This window comes from Sabethes cyaneus, chromosome 3 (genome assembly GCF_943734655.1).
Source record: "Sabethes cyaneus chromosome 3, idSabCyanKW18_F2, whole genome shotgun sequence".
Lineage (NCBI taxonomy): Eukaryota > Metazoa > Arthropoda > Insecta > Diptera > Culicidae > Sabethes > Sabethes cyaneus.
The window spans coordinates 132,434,780-132,456,398 of record NC_071355.1 but is presented as its reverse complement, the minus strand read 5'-3'; the positions used below and the strand labels follow the sequence as shown (position 1 = coordinate 132,456,398).

Below are 21,619 nucleotides of genomic sequence, written 5' to 3'. Positions count from 1 at the left end.
CAATCAGATTCAGATTCATTGATAGCATTACTTGTACGCGACAAACACTTTGTCGCGATCCGTACAGATTATGACAAACCTCATGTCAGATCATGTTCATTGCATGATTGCGATGAGAAATGTTGTGTGCATTGTATGAATCGCAATACAAACAACATGTGTGACTATTTTTCTCGCAGCTAGGTAAAATGTAACACTATGATCGACTGCTGATACTGTTTAGAGAACAAAATCTTGTGATCAACGCTAAAGATTCACTGTTTGTCATGATCTGTACGGATCGTGATCTGTGCGTATAGCGATAACTCACAGACTTTATCAAAATCACTGATCTTCCATCCCTGCACAGGAGTGATCCTCTCCTTACTCGCTGTCGCTCGTTCGGACCCAACTGAACGAAATAGAAGGTAATAGAGGTCAGTAGACCTAGGAAAACAAATAAACCTAGACAGCGGTGATTTCTGCGGTGGGGTTGTCCCTCCTAAGTGGCAGCCCAAGCAACCAAAAGTTCGAATTTCACTTAAGAAACAAACTTGAAAGTTCATATTTGGTTCAAATTTAGTTCCGCAGAACTTTCTTGCTGAACAACCAGACACCACATTTGTAAACCAAACTTCATTCTCATTAAAGTACCGTTAATATCTGTAGCAACCTGAAAGTTCAGCATGCAGGTTAAAAGTTCAACAAACAACTTGAAAGTAACTTAGAGTTCGGATAATGGTGTCTAAGGAAGGTTAACAAGCTTTATGTCTATGGATCTACAGCTTGCTAAGCAGTTTTACCTGTAATTAACCGAACTTCAAAGTTGCCTTGAGTCCGCTGCATAGAGCTCTAAGCAGCTTCTAAAAAAACTTTGGCAGAAGTTTATAAAACAGCACTTTTAGTTCTATTTTTATACTTTTCTATTTTCTACTTCCGCCTCCTCCTAACTTTTGTAAAGTCGGTTCATGCGATTAAGATAGACCATACAAAAAAGCCTAACTAACACCGACCGCTGCTGGATTTGAACCCGAGCGTTCCTCGTTGCAAGCCTATCCTGATGCATTGCGCCATCTCTGGCGCCGCTAGTGATATGAATTTTGCCGATGAGTTGTTCTTAAGTGTAAGTTCGTTTCGGGGCTGTGATAAATGAGAAATTAGCACATCGAGTAAAAACGATGCAAATCGCATATTCCAGCAACGGAGCAGTGGTATGCGTCTAAGTCACCGAAAAGAAGTACTCGACTTTAAATCCCCGAGGTTTTGGTGGTGGTGTGTGGTAAGTTACAATGAATTAATATTTAAAAAAAACATTAACCGAAATTAAATGCTTTAGTTAATGAGAAATGTCATGAATCTACAAAACAAGAAGAAGTGGGAAAATATTCCCCCAATCTTTTTAATTTTTAAATTGTTGGAGTTTCTTTTTGGGCTGAACAGTGTTCTATATAGCGACTTAAGTGAACTTTTGCGAACTTTATAGTTCTGTTAGAAGTTACTTTGTATTCCCTTCGAAGTTTAATCATCAAATACGAACTTGAGTGTACGGTTAATTACCTAAAAATTGAGTTGAATAGAGTTCTATTCATAATCATTTCGTTGGCTGATTAAGCCAAAAAATCCCCTTTTATCGGAACTTTTGGTTACTTGGGAGGCGCTTCCGACGGCGGGTCGCTGGCAACATTCGCGGCCGTCTCTCCCTGAATAATCTATTGTTACTATAGATAGTTATTGTGGTCTTGTTATTGACTAATGTTTTATGGAAAAGTCTCGAATTTCTCGAGTTAGATTAGTTTTTGAGTTACGCAAAAATTTCTGCTTTATTTGTTTGAGGGTCCTTATTCCCCTACCTCAGGGGTGAGAGGTCTATAATCATCATAAAATAAATTCAAGACTCCAAAATCCCCCGCATGCCAAATTTGGTTCCATGTGATTGATTAGTTCTCGAGTTACGAGGAAATTTGTATTTCATTTATATGGGAGCCCTCCCTCTTAAAAGGGGGAGGGGTCATAATTCACCATAGAAAAAACTTCTGCCTCCAAAAATCCCCACACGCCAAATTTGGTTCCATCTGCTTGATTGTTTCTCGAGTTATGCAGAAATTTGTTTTTCATTTGTATGGTAGCCCCCTCCCCTCTTAGTGGGATGAGAGGTCTCTAACTATCATAAGATCCTTCTCGGCCCCAAAAACACCTACATGTAACTTTTTACACCAATCGGTTTAGTAGTTTTCAATTCTATAAGGAACATCACGACAGACAGATAGACCTTACGCGGGATGTATCATTTCATGGAAAATCTTTTTGTAGAAACTACGATTTCGCAGGGGTGACCCAACGGAAGGAAAATAATAGACGTCAGTAGATCTAAGAAAATAAATAAATCTAGATAGAGGTGATCTCTACAACACTCAACACTCGCAACACTCACGACCTATGGCCGTCTCGCCCTAAGTCATCTAATGTTACTATTGATAGTTTTTGGTGGTCTTGTTATTGACTAATGTTTTATGAAAGAGTCTAAAATTTCTCGAGTTTGATTAGTTTTTGAGTTACGCAAAAATTTCTGTTTTATTTGTATGAGAGTTCTTATCCCCCTACCACAGGGTTGTGGGGTCTCAACCCATCATAAAAAAAATCCTGCCTCCAAAGCCCCCCACATGCCAAATTTGGTTTCATTTGCTTGATTAGCTCTGGAGTTATGAGGAAATTTGTATTTTATTTGTATGGGAGTCTCCCCTCATAAAAAGGTAAGGGGTTCTAATTCATCATAGAAAAAATTCTTGCCTCCAAAAACACCCACACGCCAAATATGGTTCCATTTGATTGATTAGTTCTCGAGTTATGAGGAAATTTGTATTTCATTTATATGGGAACCGCCCCCCCCCCCTCCCCCCTAAACAGGAGAGAGCTCTTAATTCGTTAAAAAAAATTTGCCTCGAAAAACGCCTACATGCCAAATTTGGTTTCATTTGCTTGATTAGTTTTGAGATAAGAAGAAATTTGTATTTCATTTGTATGGGAGCCCCCCACCCCCCCCTTTAGAGGGGGATATAAACACCCACATGCCACATTTTGTTCCATTTGCTTGAATAGTTCTCGAGTTATGCAGAATTTTGTGTTTCATTTGTATGGGAGCCCCCTTTCCTAGCGCGGGGAGGGGCCTCTAACCATCATAAGAACCTTCCTCGGCCCCAATAACCCTTACATGCAAATTTTCACGCCGATCGGTTCAGCAGTTTTCGATTCTATAAGGACCATACCGACAGACAGACAGACAAAAATCCATTTTTATATATAAGATTAAAGGAAATAAACAGTTGCCATTGATTTTCAACTCAAAAATCGACATATATTCGTAGTCATAATGTTAATCTTGGGAAGTCCCTTTGAAATATATCCATTTATTCTTAAGGGGGGCACATTATACTACATTGCCTTACATTTTATTGACTGTTTTTAAATTATCCTCAACTCTTTGCTGTTGTTTTGATGGTGATCAATCTTTCGTTGTAAATAATCATATCGAGCCTTTTGTAAGATACGTGAATATATGTTACACGCGGCTGTACACCTAGTCCAATCGTCACTATTATTGCTTCTACGAAACTTCTTGCACCTCTTACCCTTTTTCCTGTTTCAAACGTCTCAGATCTAAAGACTACCATTTGTTGGTATTATGCTTGGACAGGACGTAACATGTTGTATCGCAAAAGAGCCAATTTGCTGTCAAAAAAGAGCCAGCTTCCTGATTGGCTGATTTCATGCGTGCAACTGTAGAAACAAAAATTCACAAGGGAAGCGCAAAAGTGTTGCTGGAAACCACAGCAAACACTGAAACCATAAAATTTTTAACGTTACTAGGATTTTAACAGTTTGTTTATCGTGGCGTGTTAGCATAAAACAAACTAAACTCAAGTGAAAGTGTAATTCGGCCAAATTGAATCTGTTTTGTGTAATTAGTGATCAACTAGGACAAGTGGCTTCTATCATAAACTGCAGCTGCATTCTTGGAAACACTTTTCGTTGCCGTAGTAAATTTTGAAAGGGAATCGCCAAAACAATAATGAAGAAGAATAACAAGTCACATGTCTTGTCTTATCCTAGGTATTATGTAAAGGGTCCACGATAAAATTGCAACACACTCAAATTGCTTAAAACGTTGGGTAAAATTAATTGAAATTTTGCACGAAGAAAGCTCAATGCTTAAATTGTTTAAATCGTTTCATCAGATGTGCAAAGATCTGAAAAATAGCGTCGAAAGAACAGCTCGTTAGCAAAAAAATTGCACAAATACATCGAAATGAGAATCTATCACATCGTGCCATCGATAAAAAGTTAGTAATCCCCAATTCTACGGTTTCTTGTGTCATGAAATGTTTCGAAGAACGTCTGACTTTCGATTGTAAACCATGATGCGGAGAAAAATGTCACCAGTATACTGTTAGATATCACACCCGCGTAGTTGGGGCCTTCGACGGGAAAATAAACTCCTCCGTTCGACACGTAGCAAAAAATAACTTACTCTGAGCAAAAGTTTCATCCAGAAGGCTAAAATACGAGCTGGAATATGAAGGTTCAAGATTCAGAAGGCCCCAACAGAATACGGTTACGAAAAGCCGTATCCGGAAGTTATACGATCATAAGCTGACAAAACCACGCTGCTGCGTTAGGTACGACGAGACCTACGTGAAATCGGACTTCAACCAGATACCGGGGAACCAGTATTTCACTGCAGCGGAAAAGTTTGTTGTTCCAGAGAACTTCCGAAAACAGAAGATGTCGCAGTTTGCCAAGAAATTCTTGATTTGGCAAGCAATCATGAATAGATGATACGTATGAACATGGCAGCTTGTGTATCATTTGTGTCTAGTTTAAGTATCTTTTTGTGTGAAAACAAGTGCTATTAGTGATCTGTTTCAGTGATCTGACGGCAAAGGTGATATTGTATTGACAGATAAGTAAAAGTTTCGTGCATACTTTTGATTTATTCTGTTAATCAACGATTCAATTCTAAACCAGCGCCGCACATAGTGCCTATGAAACTAGACGCTACGGCCGGCGGGTGCTTAAAATTTCATTGTTGTGTTTTTTTCATTGTTCACTACCTTGAGTGTCTGCCGTTGCTGCTGGACGTGTCTAGCCGGCGTGCGTTTGTAATGTTTGTATAGTAGAATCAATATATATAGAATGCCAGTGTCGCTGCAGTGCTCGTGGTAAACATCACACATTTGAAAATTACGTATTTACACTGTATGCGCATATGTGTGAGTGATCGATTCGAAACGGGAATCTGATTGTCAAACTAAAAAGGCAACCCAAAAAAAAATCCTTCTGCTTTTCCGTTTCCTTCTCCTTTTTCACGTAGGATAAATCACCCGATTTGGTCGTTTTGGGGTATTTCGTCGGCAGGAAAATTTTCTATTGGGCAATTTGACAATGTAGTTCCCGTATCCAAGACACGAACCAGCAACATGTTTGCCACCAAAATATCCATGAAACACCAGCGACACTGGCATTCTATATATATATATTGATTATACTGTTTGTATACAAGTCGGGATGGATTGTGCAGCATGTGGTAATGTAATTCGGGCCAGCGACGATCCAGTTATTTGCGTGGGTAAATGCAAATCTGTATTTTGCAGAGTTTGTACGCCCCTAACAAAAATAGCTGCGAAAATCGTAAATGATAATGAAAATGTTGTCTTTAAATGTTCATCATGTTTATCAACCCAAGATAACGGTGGCAAAAAAGACGCTGACTGAGATGATAGGTACCTTAACATCTGGCTCTCGGTCGCTTACACACAGTCAAAGCGAAATTGAAAGCCAGTACAGTGCAATTTCCAGTGGTATCGATAGTATTTAGAAATTTGTCAGTGAATCTCTTCGTGAGTCAGTGTTGCCAAAAAGCTGGATGAATTAAAAAAAACTGTTATTGATAACATGAATCAGGATATTAATGTAGCCGCAATGAGTAGGAAAAGAACGCGAAATGAGCGAACAGTTCACTCTGAATCGGACTCAAATCCCAGTAAGAAAATTTTGATTATTCGTGATAAGCCGATTGTTGACAATTACAGATCTGATGACGAGATTTTTTCTAGTAATAATAAAACTTACGCGAGTGTGTTAGCGAGTTCATCTGGGAATACGGTAAATAAAGTCCAGCAAAAAGAGAAGCGTAAGGCTCAACCGGTCATTAAACCGGTTGAGTCTTCTCAATCTAATGAAGATACTAGATCTTTTTTAAAAACCACATTAGATCCAAATAAACACAAAATTAGTAACTTTAGAAACAGGAAAAATGGTTCGATTATTGCTGAGTGTGCAATAGGGGATGACATTGAAGTCGTGAAAAATGACATTCAAAGCAATCTGGGTGGACAGTTTAACACTGTTATTCCTACAATTGGTAAACCGAAGGTTAAAATTGTAAGAATGAGTGATCAATATTCCCCCGATGTTTTCGTTGACTTGCTTAATAGTCAAAACGAGAACATCGGCATTAATGAAGTAAAAATAATTGCGCAATACGAAAATCTACGCTTCAAATATAACAAATATAATGTAGTAATTGAAGTTGACAAAGACACTTATGAAAGCTTGATGAATGCTGGTAAAGTAAGCATCGGGTGGGATAAGTGTGCTGTTAAAGAGGCCGTTAATGTTTTGCGTTGCTTTAAATGTGGAGAATTAGGCCACAAAAGTACGGAGTGTGTTAATACTGAAACATGCTCTAAGTGTAGTGGAAATCATAAAACATCCGATTGCTCTTCAACTGAATTTAATTGCGTCAATTGTATAAAATCAAATAAAGAACTTAATATGAATTTGGACGTAAAACATCCAGCATCTAGCTGGATCTAGCTGGAGCAACATATTGTCAAGTAAACAGCAACAAAAAGAATTGCAATGCGATGGGAAGTTAGAAATAGTCTGTCTGAATATTGCTGGATTATCTACAAATTATGCTGCTTTGCGACATCTTGTAGAAATAAAACGTCCAATGTTGGTGGCACTAGCTGAAACTCATATAGTGGATGCTGATGCCTTTGACTAATATAGTATACCGGGTTACAAAATTGCTTTTTGCCTTTCACATTCCAGGCATACTGGTGGTGTTGTTATTTACGCCAGAGAATCAATTAAATTCAACATTCGTACAAACGAATCTGTTGAGAATAATTGGTTTCTAGGGATTTCAGTTGAAAGAGGCATGACAATTGGAAATTATGGAATAATATATCATTCCCCTAGTTCAAGTGACCAGCGCTTTTTAGAAATTTTAGACAACTGGTGGGATAATTTTATAGACTAATAATTTTATAAACTAAATATTATTGCTGGTGATTTTAATATTGATTGGCTTAGTGGACAAAATTCTAATCAATTAAAGCAGTTAGCAGATTTTTACAATTTTAGACAAACAGTTTGCCAATTTACTAGAATTTTCAGTCAGTGGCAGGCAGTGTCTCAGCTTGTTTCGAGAAGCTTGGGTTTTCTTCCAATAACTGGTGATGTGGACCACAAGGCAGCTGTTCTTACCAACACGCTGAAAGCGTATACCAATAAGCTTGTTATTGAAAAATATGTGGAACTACATAATACGAACAACTGGTACTCTTTAGATCTGACACGTTTGAAACGGGAAAAAGATAAAAAGTACAACAAGTTTCGTAGAAGCAATAGTGGTGATGATTGGAGTAGGTATACAGCCGCACGTAACGTATATTCACGTGCCTTGAAAAAGGCTCGATGTGATTATAAACAACGGAAGATTAATCACCATCAAAACAACAGCAGAGTTATGGAAAATGTTAAAACAGTTAATGATATGTAAAGATAACTCCCCGCGCTCCATAACTTTCAATGGCACTGAAGAACAATCGAGTCGAGTAATAGCGAATAAATTTAACAGTTATTTTGTTGATAGTGTTCAGCTGATCAAGCAAAGTTTAGATTTGGTTAGTGAACCTCACGAAATAATACAGCCGATTTCTAATAATATCAGATTTGATGGATTTCGCCCTATTACTTTTGCAGAGTTGAAGGATATTTGTTTTTCTTTAGAGAAATCGGCTGGTATCGACAATGTCAACGCAAAAGTAATACAAGATTGCTTTCATGTCATCGGACGCGACTTGCTGGATCTTGTTAATGAATCGTTGCAAACTGGGCACGGGCCTAAAGTTTGGAAAGAATCGCTTGTGATTCCTATTCCCAAAGTTTGAGACAATCTCCAGGCCCTTATTGTTACAAACCTTGAAGCGATTTGGAATTGGGGGGCTAGCATATAAATGGTTTGAAAGCTATTTATGTGATAGAACTCAGAAAACTCGCTTTGATAATTTTAATTCTGAGTCCATAGCTAATACACTTGGTGTACCGCAAGGGAGTGTATTAGAGTCGCTTTTGTTCATAATTTGTATAAATGACATGAAACAAGTTTTGCGATTCTGTGACATGAATTTATTTGCTGACGACACTGTTCTATTATTGTTCTATGTTCTGTTCATTGCGGCTAAGGATACCAATGAAATTGTAACACTTCTGAACCAAGATTTACATTATCTTTCGGATTGGTTAAAGTTTAAACATCGTAAACTCAACATTACCAAGACAAAATATATGATTATTTCAGCCAACTCCAGACCAGACGTAAACGTTGTAATTAGTGGTGAGGCAATTGATCGCGTAAATGTACTAAAGTATCTTGGAGTAATCATTGATGACAAGTTAACCTTTAAGTCTCACATTGATAATGTCATCAAGAAAATGGCGAAAAAGTAGGATGTTTTGTGCCGCTTAAAAAATGAATTGACGATTAGTAGTAAAATTCTTTTATATAAGTCAATCATTTCACCGCATATAGATTTTTGTTCATCCATCTTGTTCCTTGCAAACGAAACACAAATATTGAATTTGCAGCGCTTACAAAATAAAGTTATGCGATTAATTTTAAGATGTAATAGATACACTTCCTCACATATTATGCTGGACGCATTGCAATGGCTTTCTGTGAAGCAAAGAGTTTATTTTTTGACAATGGTGTTTCTTTATAAAATTCTTAATGGAATGTTGCCTCGATATTTGTGTGATCGAATTGAAAGGGGAAGTGATTTGCATACGTACAACACTAGAAACGCGGAAGATGCGAGAACACCACATTTTTTTTGGAAGATCACAGAACTCTCTGTTGTACAAAGGAATTAACTTTTTTAATTCGATGCCGCGACAAATAAAACGTGCGGCAACAATGGCAGAATTCAAAAGACTATGCATTTCACACATAAAAACTACTTTATAGACACAATTTGATATTATTTGTATTAATTAAAGAAGATTGTATATTTTTAATTTTTGTATATTTGGATATATTAAGTTATCATGTTCACTGATGATGATGGATTTGAAATTGTTACTATTATTAATTTAAAAAAAATAGAGTAGACTACATATGTTTGAGCCACATGGCACAGACATGGATAATCTGGAAATTGAATGATCAGGTTAAATTCCTGAACAAAGGGTTTAGAGCAGAAGCTGGATAGGCTTGGGTTTGCTTGTGGACTTTGGCACTCGTATACCATCGCATATCGGTTTATATCGAGCACTAAAGGACAGCAGGATCTCCCTCGTAGTTGTAGATCGTTATCTAGAACCAATTCTGACTAGCTACTGCTCTATAATATTAGGTTCGATTACTAATCAAGTCCAGATAATTTTCGGGTTGGAAACGTTTTGGACGAGCCTTGGACATATTTTGAAATTTTGATATTCACTTGAAAGTTTAATATGTCTGTATTAGAAGCCAGCTCGTTATTTGCTTTTACCACCTGGCTACATTGTTATATCATAAATATCTTAAGTAGATAAATCGTCTCGCTCAAACCGTTGTAGGCGTATGAGGTGGAACCATCATCATCATCGTCATCATCATCATTTGTTTATATGGAAAGCGGAGTACACCTTTGGGGCTACAGATACCATAAATGGACAGGAAGAGTGTCTCCAAAAGTCACTTCTTTCTCTTTTGAAGTCCTTACGAACTTCTGACCGGATTTTGGCCTTATGTCATTACGTTACGCAAAGGTCGTGCTAGGGTGGTATAAGGCACATAATATCGATTTCGTGCCGAAAGACCTGAACCCCTCAAATATACCAGAGCTGCGGACGATCGAGAAAAACCGGGGTATTATGAAGCAGAATCTTCTAAAACATTCCAAAGTAATCAAAACAGTTGAAGAAGGTAAATATGCGAAAACATGTCGATTTCGAGGTTGTGGAAAATCTCATGGGTTAAGGCCAAAGTACGGGCATTCGAATACGGAGGCGAAATAAAGCAAAATAAAGACGCTAAAACTAAGTTTAATTGTTTCATTTGATACCCTGAAAATGTGATGGCAATCGGATAAAAACTCGAATTTTGCAAATTAATTTTGTGTGTTGCAATTTTAACGTGGACACCATTTGTACATGATTTGTAGATAAACCAGCAATACTTAGATAAACTATTTCGAACTTCCTCTCAGATTACGTTTTCTATCGAAGCTATTTACCTGACGATATACCGGACACTATGTACTAGATGCTGGATATTTTACGACTAAATTCATATTTAGTCCTTTATTCGATTTTCAATTTACGCAATTTACGCAGTTGAAGTGTAATTAGATGTCTTGTGATTTAAAACAGCGCGAAACATTAACAGCCTCTTTAATAGAACACTTATCCCAACCGATGCTTACTTTATTAGCATTCATAAAGCTATTATAAATGTCCTTTGCAGCTTCAATTACTATATTAAATTTGTTACATTTGAAGCATGGATTTTTATGTTGCGCAATAACTTATACTTTATTGATGTCGATGTTCTCGTTTTGACTCTTATTTCAGCAAGTCGATGAAGACATCGGGGGAATATTGATCACTCTTTCCTACAATTTTAACCTTCGGTTTAGCAATTGTAGGAATAACAGCGTTAAACTTTTTACCAAAATTACAGTGAATGTCATTTTTCCTGTTTCTAGAGTTGGTAATCTTATGTTTTACTCGGATCTAATTTTTTGGACGTAGGACTATGTCTTACCGCAGGGTGTCATTTCGTAATTTAGATTCTAGTTACCGTCACAAAAATGTGTGTGAATGATAATGAACACTAATGGATCTGCCAATTATGAATGGATTTTCATGGTTTGGATACCGATCGACTCTTAAGGGGGCATAGTACCTTTTACACCATATTTTTTGCCTAATTTCAAATATTTTTTTCTCGATAACGTGAATCGTATCGGGTTTTTTGCATTCAATATATTGAATTTTATACTAATATTTACAATTTTGGTTTCATATGAGAACCTCTTTCCCTTTCCCTTACGGCTCCTTGAAGATAGTCATTCATAAAAAATATGGATTGCGGTACCATGGATTGGTGCTGGGGGTGCTTATCCGAATTGAAAAATTTCACAACGATATGAAAGTATATAAAATTATCTCGTGTTTGACCCATCCTTTTTTTGAAAGATAGTCATTCATAAAAAATATGGATTGCGGTACCATGGATTGGTGCTGGGGGTGCTTGCTTATCCGAATTGAAAAATTTCACAACGATATGAAAGTATATAAAATTATTTCGTGTTTGACCCATCCTTTTTTTGAAATTCGAACGCATCATGAAATGGCGGACATTGAAACGTAAAAGTAAGGTTTTTAGTCGAAAAAATTGACTTACACCCATTTCCTCCCAGCGTTGCGAAAACGCAACGCACTTTCATTCGATTCTAGAGAAAGCCCTGTTTAAGACATCAACTTGGACCCTGAGAAACAAAGAAAGATTGGAAAAAAATCTAATCGACCTGTTTTTGCTCAAAGGTCAGATGTTACATGTAACATAATTACAGCTGTAGCAAAACAACAGATTTTGCTATTTTTCAGACAGTTAAGGAAAAATGCACATATAACTCGATTTTACCTCTATTTACGCCTGACCTATTAATCAGTGTTAGTAAGAATCGGTTGCTTGCCAATAAACACTTTGTTTCATAATTTTGATTACTTTTGTAATTTTAAGAAAGGTTCTAAGCCTTGCGTTGCGAAAACGCAACGCTAGGAAGAAACGATATTCAAAATTTGCAACTGGAACGTTTGTTTTCGTTCGTTCGCTGCAGATGTTTCATTTGAAGTCGTTGCTTTTAAGTAAACAAATGAATGTAAATCTTATCTTTCGCTTGTTCAAAATATCCCGGAAACATTATAAAAATCTCAAGTTTGATTTAACGGTAAAAAAGTATGAAATATTTATATGCATAATAATGAAGGCACCTATGCAAAAACGGTATACCCTTAAAGCCCAGCGTTGCGTTTTCGCAACGTAGCGTTGCGGAACACAGAGTCAAAATTAAAAATACATATCAGCGGCTTTTTCTTAGTTGACCTAAAAGAAAATTTTCCTGAAAGTTTCAACTTTCTAACCCTGCTGGGAAAAGTGTGGGGCTTAATGGGTTAAACATTGTTATGAAAAATATGAAAATTGCAATATCCAAAAAAGGATGGGTCAAACACTAGATAATTTTATAAACTTTTAAACAAAAAAAGTATCAAGAGAATTGCTTGAGCCATTCTTGAGATATCCCATGGTACCGACTTTCAAAACCACGTTTCGAGAAAACCGGGGTTGAAATTTTTATTCGCTGTGTAATCGCTCCACACATGCGCTGTAACTTTGTCAATTTTTGGAATTCATCCAAACGGCTTCAAACACATATGGTCAGAATGTTAATCTTTCGAAATAATCAATAAAAAAATTCGGTTTTTAAAAATTGAAAAGGTACTTAATAGATGTAGCAATTGTGTGATTTCTATTACAAGTTTCTTTTTCAATTAAATTGGCAAATGAAGCGAAATTATCAATATTTGCACGTTGAAATTTATGTGTCAGTTCTTTTGGTAGCGTCGTGTCTATTTTTATCAGTGTGGCAAGGGTAAGTATTATTTGCTCAATTAAGGGGAAACCGAAAGTGGCTCAAAGATGGCTGGATAAATGGCTACCATCGAAGCATGTATTGTTTTGCGCCTTAAAAATGCATCTGTATTGACAGAGCACGCTTTCGCCACGTAATCAGTGCTTCCAGTGCTATTATAATTTCTTAAAACTTGTCATTCCATTTATCTATCTGCTATATATCAACAAACGCTCAGCAAAACATAATTGCTAATGGAAAAAAAATTTAATTGATCATATCGATCATTACGTGTTCATAAAAGCTACCAATGTATAATTTGGAATTAGTTAATAGATATTTGGTTGCGCACATATTTCGTTGTACCAGCAATTTCCGAAAAAGCAGCAACATAGTATCAAACTTTCGTCACATCAATAAGCTTTTAAAGAGCTTTCAACTTTCGCCGCATCGATAAACTTAGAGTGAAGTAAACAAACAAAACGCAAACGCAGGAATCAAAAACTGACCTCCGATGCAAGCGGATTAATCCTAGTGATCCTACGCATTATTCAGTTGCTGCTATTAATCTTGATTGAATCAGAATGCCTTGATAAAGAAAACAAACCATATTTCGGGATGTTCGTAGTCGGTGCGGTTGGCTGCGGATCAGCTGTGTTTATGTTTGCAAGCTCCGCTATTTGACATATATTACCAATACTAATACAATATTCAAATAAACGTTTGGGGTTTTAACGGACACATGAGATGTACAGTACTTATTTTTGACTCTACTTTTTTTTCTTTTATAGAAACCAGCTTTTATTCGAAATGACAAACCTTATTGTTAAACTAGAAGGTCAAACAGTTAGAATCAAAAAAATTTCTGGGTTAGCCCTCAGTCTACAATATTTTTTGTTTTTGTAATTTATACAGAATTCTTTTGCATATAGAATTTATTTTTCTGCGTGTGGTAATGCAGTACATATCTATTTGTGTACATTCATATTCTAATATACACACACTAGTATTTATTAACAATAAACTAGGGGGCCATCCAGATACCACGTGACCATCCAGATACCACGTGGGCTCCCGTCCCCCTCCGTGGACAAGCGTGGACATGGGCTCAACCCCCACCCCTCCCCTGTTTGTCCATGTTTGGATTCAGTACCGTTTCACCTTAACACAATACAAGACCTTTCCGACACGATGTGATTCGTACACTCAAAAAAATCAGCACGTCAAGTTTACGTGAAAACATAGGTAATTCTCATCCATCACAGTTTTCATGTAACATCCACGTGAATTGTTGGTAACTCGCACTCATACTAACCAGTTTACGTGCGATCCCGGTAAATTTTATCAATTTTCCAGTTAACTAGTACATGAAGTTCACGTAAGTTGCTGTACAGAAGTTTACATGATTTTTCACGTGGATGCGACGTGTCGATTTTTTTGAGTGTATAATTATCTGAAGGCGAATTCTTATGGAAATACGTGGTATATGGATGCCCCTAGATTGATTTCTTCTTTCATTTTCTTCAACTTGAAAATTTGTCGCGTACAGCAACTTGTTATACCACTGATAAAGCTACTTTCTTAGATGTAGTGGCAGGGAAGCTTTTGTATTCAGTCGCTCGCTGTTAGATAACCGCTGATTATGCCGCCTATCACCAGAGAAACAGACGATCGAAGAAAAATTTCATTGTGCAGGGCAGGGCAGTGTTCTTTACATGTCTACGTACGACAAGTAAGGTTGCGTATGATAGCCGGTAGCACGTAAATGTAGGAATAGAATTTAATGGATAAAGAGGATGCAGCAGACCGCCGAATAAGGCAGTGGGTGGTGGTGTACGCCCAACGCGATTTCTTGGTTGTCCATTCATCACTTAAGTTGATTTTTGGTACATTGTTAGTATATGGTATAACCTAGTCAACTACCAAAAATTAACTTTATTGGTTAATAGACAGCTGAGATATCATCCATCGCCTTATTCGGGGGATTCCTGTATATTTGCACATGTTCACTCTTGTGAAAGCCAGTTTTAAAAAATTACTCTACTTGTACTCCTCTTCTCATAGTGAGCTGCCTTTTGATTATACTACATTTTATGCTAACGGAATGCTCATGGAATAGTTTAATGTTCATTAACTAAGTCACTAAAGCTCGTTATTCTTTTCATCTCGTTTGATAATGTATTGTATTTCAATTATTTTATATAACCAACCTAACTAAAACGCTAACATGATTTCTTTCGCATATTTTCAGTTCTTGAATATGGCATCCGTATTCATGAGGATATTCAATTTGATTTGTATGATGTTACTAATAGGACACTGGAGTGGATGTTTGCAGTTTTTAGTTCCTATGCTGCAAGGGTTTCCGTCTAATTCGTGGGTGGCCATTAACGAATTACAGGTATGTAATTAAGTAATGGATTTTTACTAAAAGATATTCTAACCATCTATGAAATACATAGTTTATTAGAGTTTTAAGTTAGACTTGCATATGACCGAGATCTGTAAAGATTTTTATTCTGTTCTATGCGTTAATTGGTTATGCGTTAAATAGTTAAAACAATGAAGTAATCTGCTTTGCTAGTTTTAAAATGTATGAGTATATGGGAGTGAAACAAAATTCAAAAGTCCTTTACTGTCAGATGCTGCGATTTTATTTTATGGCGTCCCTTCGTGAAATATGTGTAATAATATGTAGAAAATTCGTAACGGTTTGGAAAATCACGCAATATTCCATCGTGCATCCGAGGGGCGGGCATTAAACGAAAGGCACGATTTTCACCACGGGTAGCCAACTACTAGGCTTTCCAGATGACTTTGATATCATAGTCAGGAAGTTTGCGATGGCGGAGGCAATCTATACCAGACTGAAAGCGGAGTCTAGGAGGATTGGGCTAAAAATAAATGACACATTCCGCCGTGACGTTACAACGTTTAGACTCTTCTTTGCACAGTATTTGTGCTTCAGCTGGGAAAATCGTTGAGAAACCCCCAATTATTATTATATATTTGGAAAGAGCATAAAATTTCCTATTAAAAGTGAACAAATTAATAGCATTTGCTTTACCTAGATTGTTTTGGAAAGCAAATATGTAACGTGACGTTACAACGCTTCAGAAATTCGTCTGTTGGTTTTTCCGATAATCAGTGAAGTTAATTTTTAACGAGCTTTTACTTTTCGTGACGCACTGCTTTACACAGAGACACGGTGCTCCAAATAGCGTTATTATCAAAAAAATTCTCCATAAAATCCGAGTATACCAGTCGATTTGTATTACTTTCCATCATCTTCAGTCAAAATTTCAAAAAAATCGTAGGCACAGTTTGGAGAAACGGCCATTTAAAATTAAAAAGGCATAATCTCGTAGAAAAAGGCAAAATACATATACAATTGTGCTTACACGGTGCTCCCCAGACCATTATTATCAAAAAAAAATCTCCATGGAATATGAGTACGCCAGCTGATTTGTAGCACTTACCACCAGAGGTGGCATAAACCGCAGCGCAGACCAAAAGACACACATTCTTAAACAACACAACACTCGCCATGCGGTGTGTGTTCGCCCACAAATTCCCTTCAGTGTCTCTTTTGCTAAACACGCTCTTTCCTGTTTTACGCGCACCAACAAAAGGCAGTCGCAAACGCAGAGTGATAAATTTGCTGCGTGCTTTACCACACCAAGAGCCGCACTCTGCGCGGCTGGATTGTACACCCTGCGCTGGGTCATTTGAAGTGGTGTGATTGAAAAAAACATTTTTACTGTTGTGGTGCCTGATCCGTACTAACTTAACATAGACCATATTAGTTGTTCAGTGCAGCGTGTATTTTCACTTTTAAAAGGGCAGAAAATTTGTAAATACAAAACATTTTTTTTGCGCAATTCCGCTCGGAGTGTGGCAAAGGGCAGCACCAAGTGCTGTTTGTCACTCACTGGGCGATTTTCACCGAGTGCTGTCGTTTGCTCCCACTCTGCTTTCGCTCGTACGCTGTGTGCATATTAGCTGTAGAGGTGTGTTGCCGAATCGCTCTGTGCGACAAGGCATAATATTGGAACATTGGGCGCATAGTGTGAGCGAATGACAGCCCTGCTTACCACTATATTTGGGTGAAATTTAAAAAAAAGCGTAGGCACGGTTTTGGAGATATGCTCTTTTAAAATGAAAAGAGCAAAAATCATAAGAAAATTGACGCAATAGCTATACAAATACGCTTGTTTAGTGCGCACAAGAGTACCAAATATCGGCAGAAGTATTTTAATATTTTTCAGATATGCTGGATGCAATATAATGGTAATATGAATGACTTTATGAGTTTTGAATAATAATAATAAATTATTATGTAGAGAAAAGGCTACAAGTCCTAGCCAATACGGCTTGTAGCCTTCTTTAGTGAGTGGCAAGCTTTAGACATAAAATATTGTAGTATTAAAAGGAGTTTTCCAATTTTTTCTCGTAGGGTATGTTGCTACATCGTCGTAATTGCCTATTCCCGTCCTATCCAACACAAATTATTAAAAATATCAGCATTTTTATGACACACAATGCAAAACTAGTTATTCCCTAATATTTTAGTTAGTTGTCTATCATACGCAATCAATCAAAGTGAGCTGAGATCTATTTAAATGCTTTTTATCATTAAAGAAATCCTACCAGGCAAATTTCCTACGTTTTTTCGTGCGACGAAGAAGACAATGTCGACTAATCGTTTTAATTTCCGTCATTCATAAATGAAAATACTCACGCAAGGCATTGTCGTTATTCTACAGCCAGAAAAACTTGCCTGACCTGCAGAAATTTTGTAGAATAACATTTGTCATGCCGTCCTACACAAATACATGCGTGTAAGCTTCGTAAACATTATTGTGATTTTTAGTTCGGACGATGAAAAATTTTGTTGGACGGATTTTAAAACGGTACGACGAATTTTAGCAATAAAGTCAGTTGCGTAATTTCAATAATATGCTTTAATAGTCGCTTTTCAGTGGTTTCAAAGTTCATGGATCGGAAGGTAAGTGTGTTTTAGTCAAATCAGTACAAGAACTTTTGGAGTATTCACTAAATCCATCCAGCAAATGATGAAAATTAGAATGGCTTTCCTTATTACGACGGGAATTAGGAAAAGACCCTATATTAATGAATTTTGCTTTAATTAACTGCATATTTGCTGCAATGCTAATAACACACTTGATATGGTACTGGACCAGCAAAGTAAAATGTTCGAGGAATTAAGGGATGAAATTAAGAAAAACGCGAATATGATCAATCGAATCACAAGAAAAATTCCCTTAACGCCTTCAACTCCCAAACCAATTCCTGGTTCAGACGGAAGAGCATCGAAGCGTCCGCGCATTCTTCTAGATCCTCCGCAAGAGGAAACAATTACTGCTCAAATGCTTTGTGGGAATAAAGAGCCAGCGCGCGACTCTTCCATTCCGATCGTACCGGTTACCCCTCGTGCCAATAAATTCTGGTTGTTTCTGTCTAGATTCTCACCACAAGCCACTGTGGAAGAGATTTTTAAACTAGTACAGCAGAATCTAGAACTAGAGGGTCCGGTCGAAGTCGTTAAATTAGTTCGTAAAGGAGCGGATTTAAGTCAAATGACATACGTATCGTTCAAGGTGGGAATTGATTTTGCTTATAAAGAAAAGGCGATGCAGCCCTCGAGCTGGCAAATGGGAATCTATTTCCGTGAATTCATAAATGAGTCTCGATCAAATACATTTCGAGATGACTACAAGTATAATGAGTCCAATCCGGAAAATTTCCTCACGCCGCTCACCAACACACAGTAATTATGATGAATCTGAAATGACGATAGATTATAATCTTACTGCGATTCACGAAAACATTACTGACGTACCTGAGTTAGTACCGAAATTGACTACCGCTGCCTCCGTATTATCCACAAGACGAAAACCTGCCGAAAAGAAAAGAATACTGGATGTATACTATCAGAACATGAATAGCATAAAAGGAAGTGAACGGCAAAAAATTATCTATATGTCCTCAATCGAGTTAGATATAGATATATATTGCTTCACCGAAACTAACCTAGACTCAACTGTAATGGATAGTTCGTTGTTTCCTCCCGCTTTCTGCGTATATCGTTGTGATAGAAACTCAGCAAACAGTGAAAAAACATCTGGAGGTGGTGCTCTCATTGCCGTCCGAAACTGCATCGCCATCGCCAGTACCGAACACGCAGTAGCTAAAAACAATGAAGCACACTGTGTTAAATTGCCAGCAGACACCGGATCACTTTTTCTGTGCTGTGGCTATATTCCACCTACCTCTAGCATTGATCGGTATCGCTCCTTTTGCCTTTTTGTCGAGTCCGTAAGTGTGTCCATCGGCCCAGATGATGATGTCGTTGTGATCGGCGATTTCAACCTGCGAAATTTGAATTGGAATCAGATTCACTTTGACTCAAGTAATAAGTTTTACCTACCCGATCAAATCACTTCACAATCCGAGATAGCCATTGTTGATGAATTTCTTGCGGCCGGGTTGATGCAAATATGTGATATACCAAATCACAACAATTGTTTTCTTGATTTGGTATTCACTACGGATACAAACATCTGTCAGCTGGAATTAACGGACCCGCTGATTAAAAACGAAGTTCATCATAATATAATATCAACGGCGTTACTCTTACTAGAGTTACAAAAGTGACGGATTTTTTTTTTAACGAGTAGGGAAATCTGCTATCAGACACCTGAGAAGACAGCTCAGGGAGTGGGGTTTGGTATCCCGTGAAGATCGTGAAGATCCAGACCCACTAAAACCTTACTCGAGTCTCCAGCCTCAATCCCCCCTGGAACCACCTTATCGGTATTACTTCAGGGAGGGGCTATTGTGCTTAACGCACGCTCTTAGATAACTACTGGACTATGGTAGTTAGGCTGTTTATTCGCCGTTGATCGGCTTTCCAGCGGTTTTGTAGCTCAAGTACGATCTGGGTAGCAGCCGCATTGACCGCATCCCAGACGTCCGAGCTAGAACACATCCTTTGGACTAAGTTATCCGGAGTAGTGTCCTGTCCGCTAACTGCCATCATGTTGCTTCTCACGCCCTCGAAACGAGGGCATATGAAGAAAGCATGTTCTGCAGTTTCCTCAACGTCCGCGCATTCGGGACACTCGGGGGACTCCGCATGCTTAAATTTGTGCAGATACTGTCTAAAACAACCATGCCCTGACGGAATCTGTGTCAGGTGGAAGTTGACTTCGCCATGACGCCTGTTGACCCATCCGGATAGTTCCGGGATAAGTCTATGTGTCCACCGGCCTTTTGTGGAATCAGACCATGCCCGCTGCCATGTGATCATCGAGGCCGATCTTGTGGTACTCCGTATGCCTCTAGTTCCACGTTGGTTGAAGCACTACGTCCTCGCTGATGATGATACCAATAGGCATCATACCCGCTAAGACGCAGATTGCGTCATGTGAAACTGTGCGGTACGCACTCGCCACTCTTAAGCACATGAGACGATAGGTGCTTTCCAGCTTGGCTAGATAGCTTTTGGTATCTAACGCCGATGACCACACCGGCCCGCCATACCTGAGTATGGACTGGACCACGTTGGCTAAAAGCCTTCGCTTGCTGCCATATACCGCAGAGCTATTAGACATCATACGAGACAATGCCGAAATAGCTGTGGAAGCCTTCTTGCAGGCATAGTCGACGTGGCTCCCGAACTTGAGCTTGTCATCGACCATGACTCCAAGGAGGTTTAAGAACCGCATTGACGAAATAGTGCAGTCCCCGACACTGATATTTGCTTGCTGCACCGACTTGCGGTTGTTAACCACGATAACCTCCGTTTTATGATGCGCTAGGTCCAGTTTCCTGGATCGCATCCAATCTTCAACAATGCTTATAGAGTGGGCAGCCGTCAATTCAACCTCTCTGATAGATTCACCGTAGACTTCCAAGGTGATATCGTCCGCAAGGCCGACAATCGCCACCCCTACCGGAAACTTTAGCTTCAACACCTCGTCATACATGACGTTCCACAACACCGGGCCCAGTATGGAACCTTGCGGAACCCCTGAGGTGATTGGAACGCATTTCTGACCCTCCTCCGTGTTGTAGCATAGCACACGATTCTGGAAATAATTTTCCAGAATTCTGTACAGCGACACCGGCACTTGGACGTTCCGAAGCGAGCTGGCTATGGAGTCCCAGCTAGCGCTATTAAACGCATTTCTCACGTCGAGCGTGACAACTGCGCAATAACGAATACCTGTCCTCTTGGGCTGGATTGCCACCTCGGCTGTCTTAGTGACAGACAGGATGGCATCCACCGTAGATTTGCCTTTTCGGAAGCCGAATTGGTTCCTTGACGGACCGTTTGTATCCTCCGTGTACTGTACGAGTCTGTTAAGGATAACCCTCTCCAGCACCTTGCCGGCAGTATCGAGTAGACAGATCGGCCTATATGACGAGGGGACACCCGGAGGTTTTCCCGACTTCGGCAATAGGACCAGGTTCTGTCGCTTCCATCTGTCCGGGAAGTGGCCAGCTTCCAGGCATCTATTCATTACTGCCCCGAATAATTCGGGTGCCTCTAAAATAGCCGCTTTAATGGCCATATTCGGGATACCGTCTGGCCCCGGTGTCTTGCTCACCTTTAGGGATTTAGCGATATCCTCGTCCTCGGCGATGAG

General features: G+C 38.6%; 1 protein-coding gene across 1 annotated transcript in view; it reads left to right on the top strand.

Annotated features, from left to right (window-relative positions):
- The window catches only part of LOC128740156 (uncharacterized), a 298,630-nt gene that overhangs the window by 200,956 nt on the left and 76,055 nt on the right, over positions 1 to 21,619 (top strand). The window contains exon 11 of the mRNA XM_053835681.1: positions 15,196 to 15,345. Coding sequence (XP_053691656.1) covers positions 15,196 to 15,345 — 150 coding nt within the window. The remainder of the gene's footprint in view (positions 1 to 15,195; positions 15,346 to 21,619) is intronic.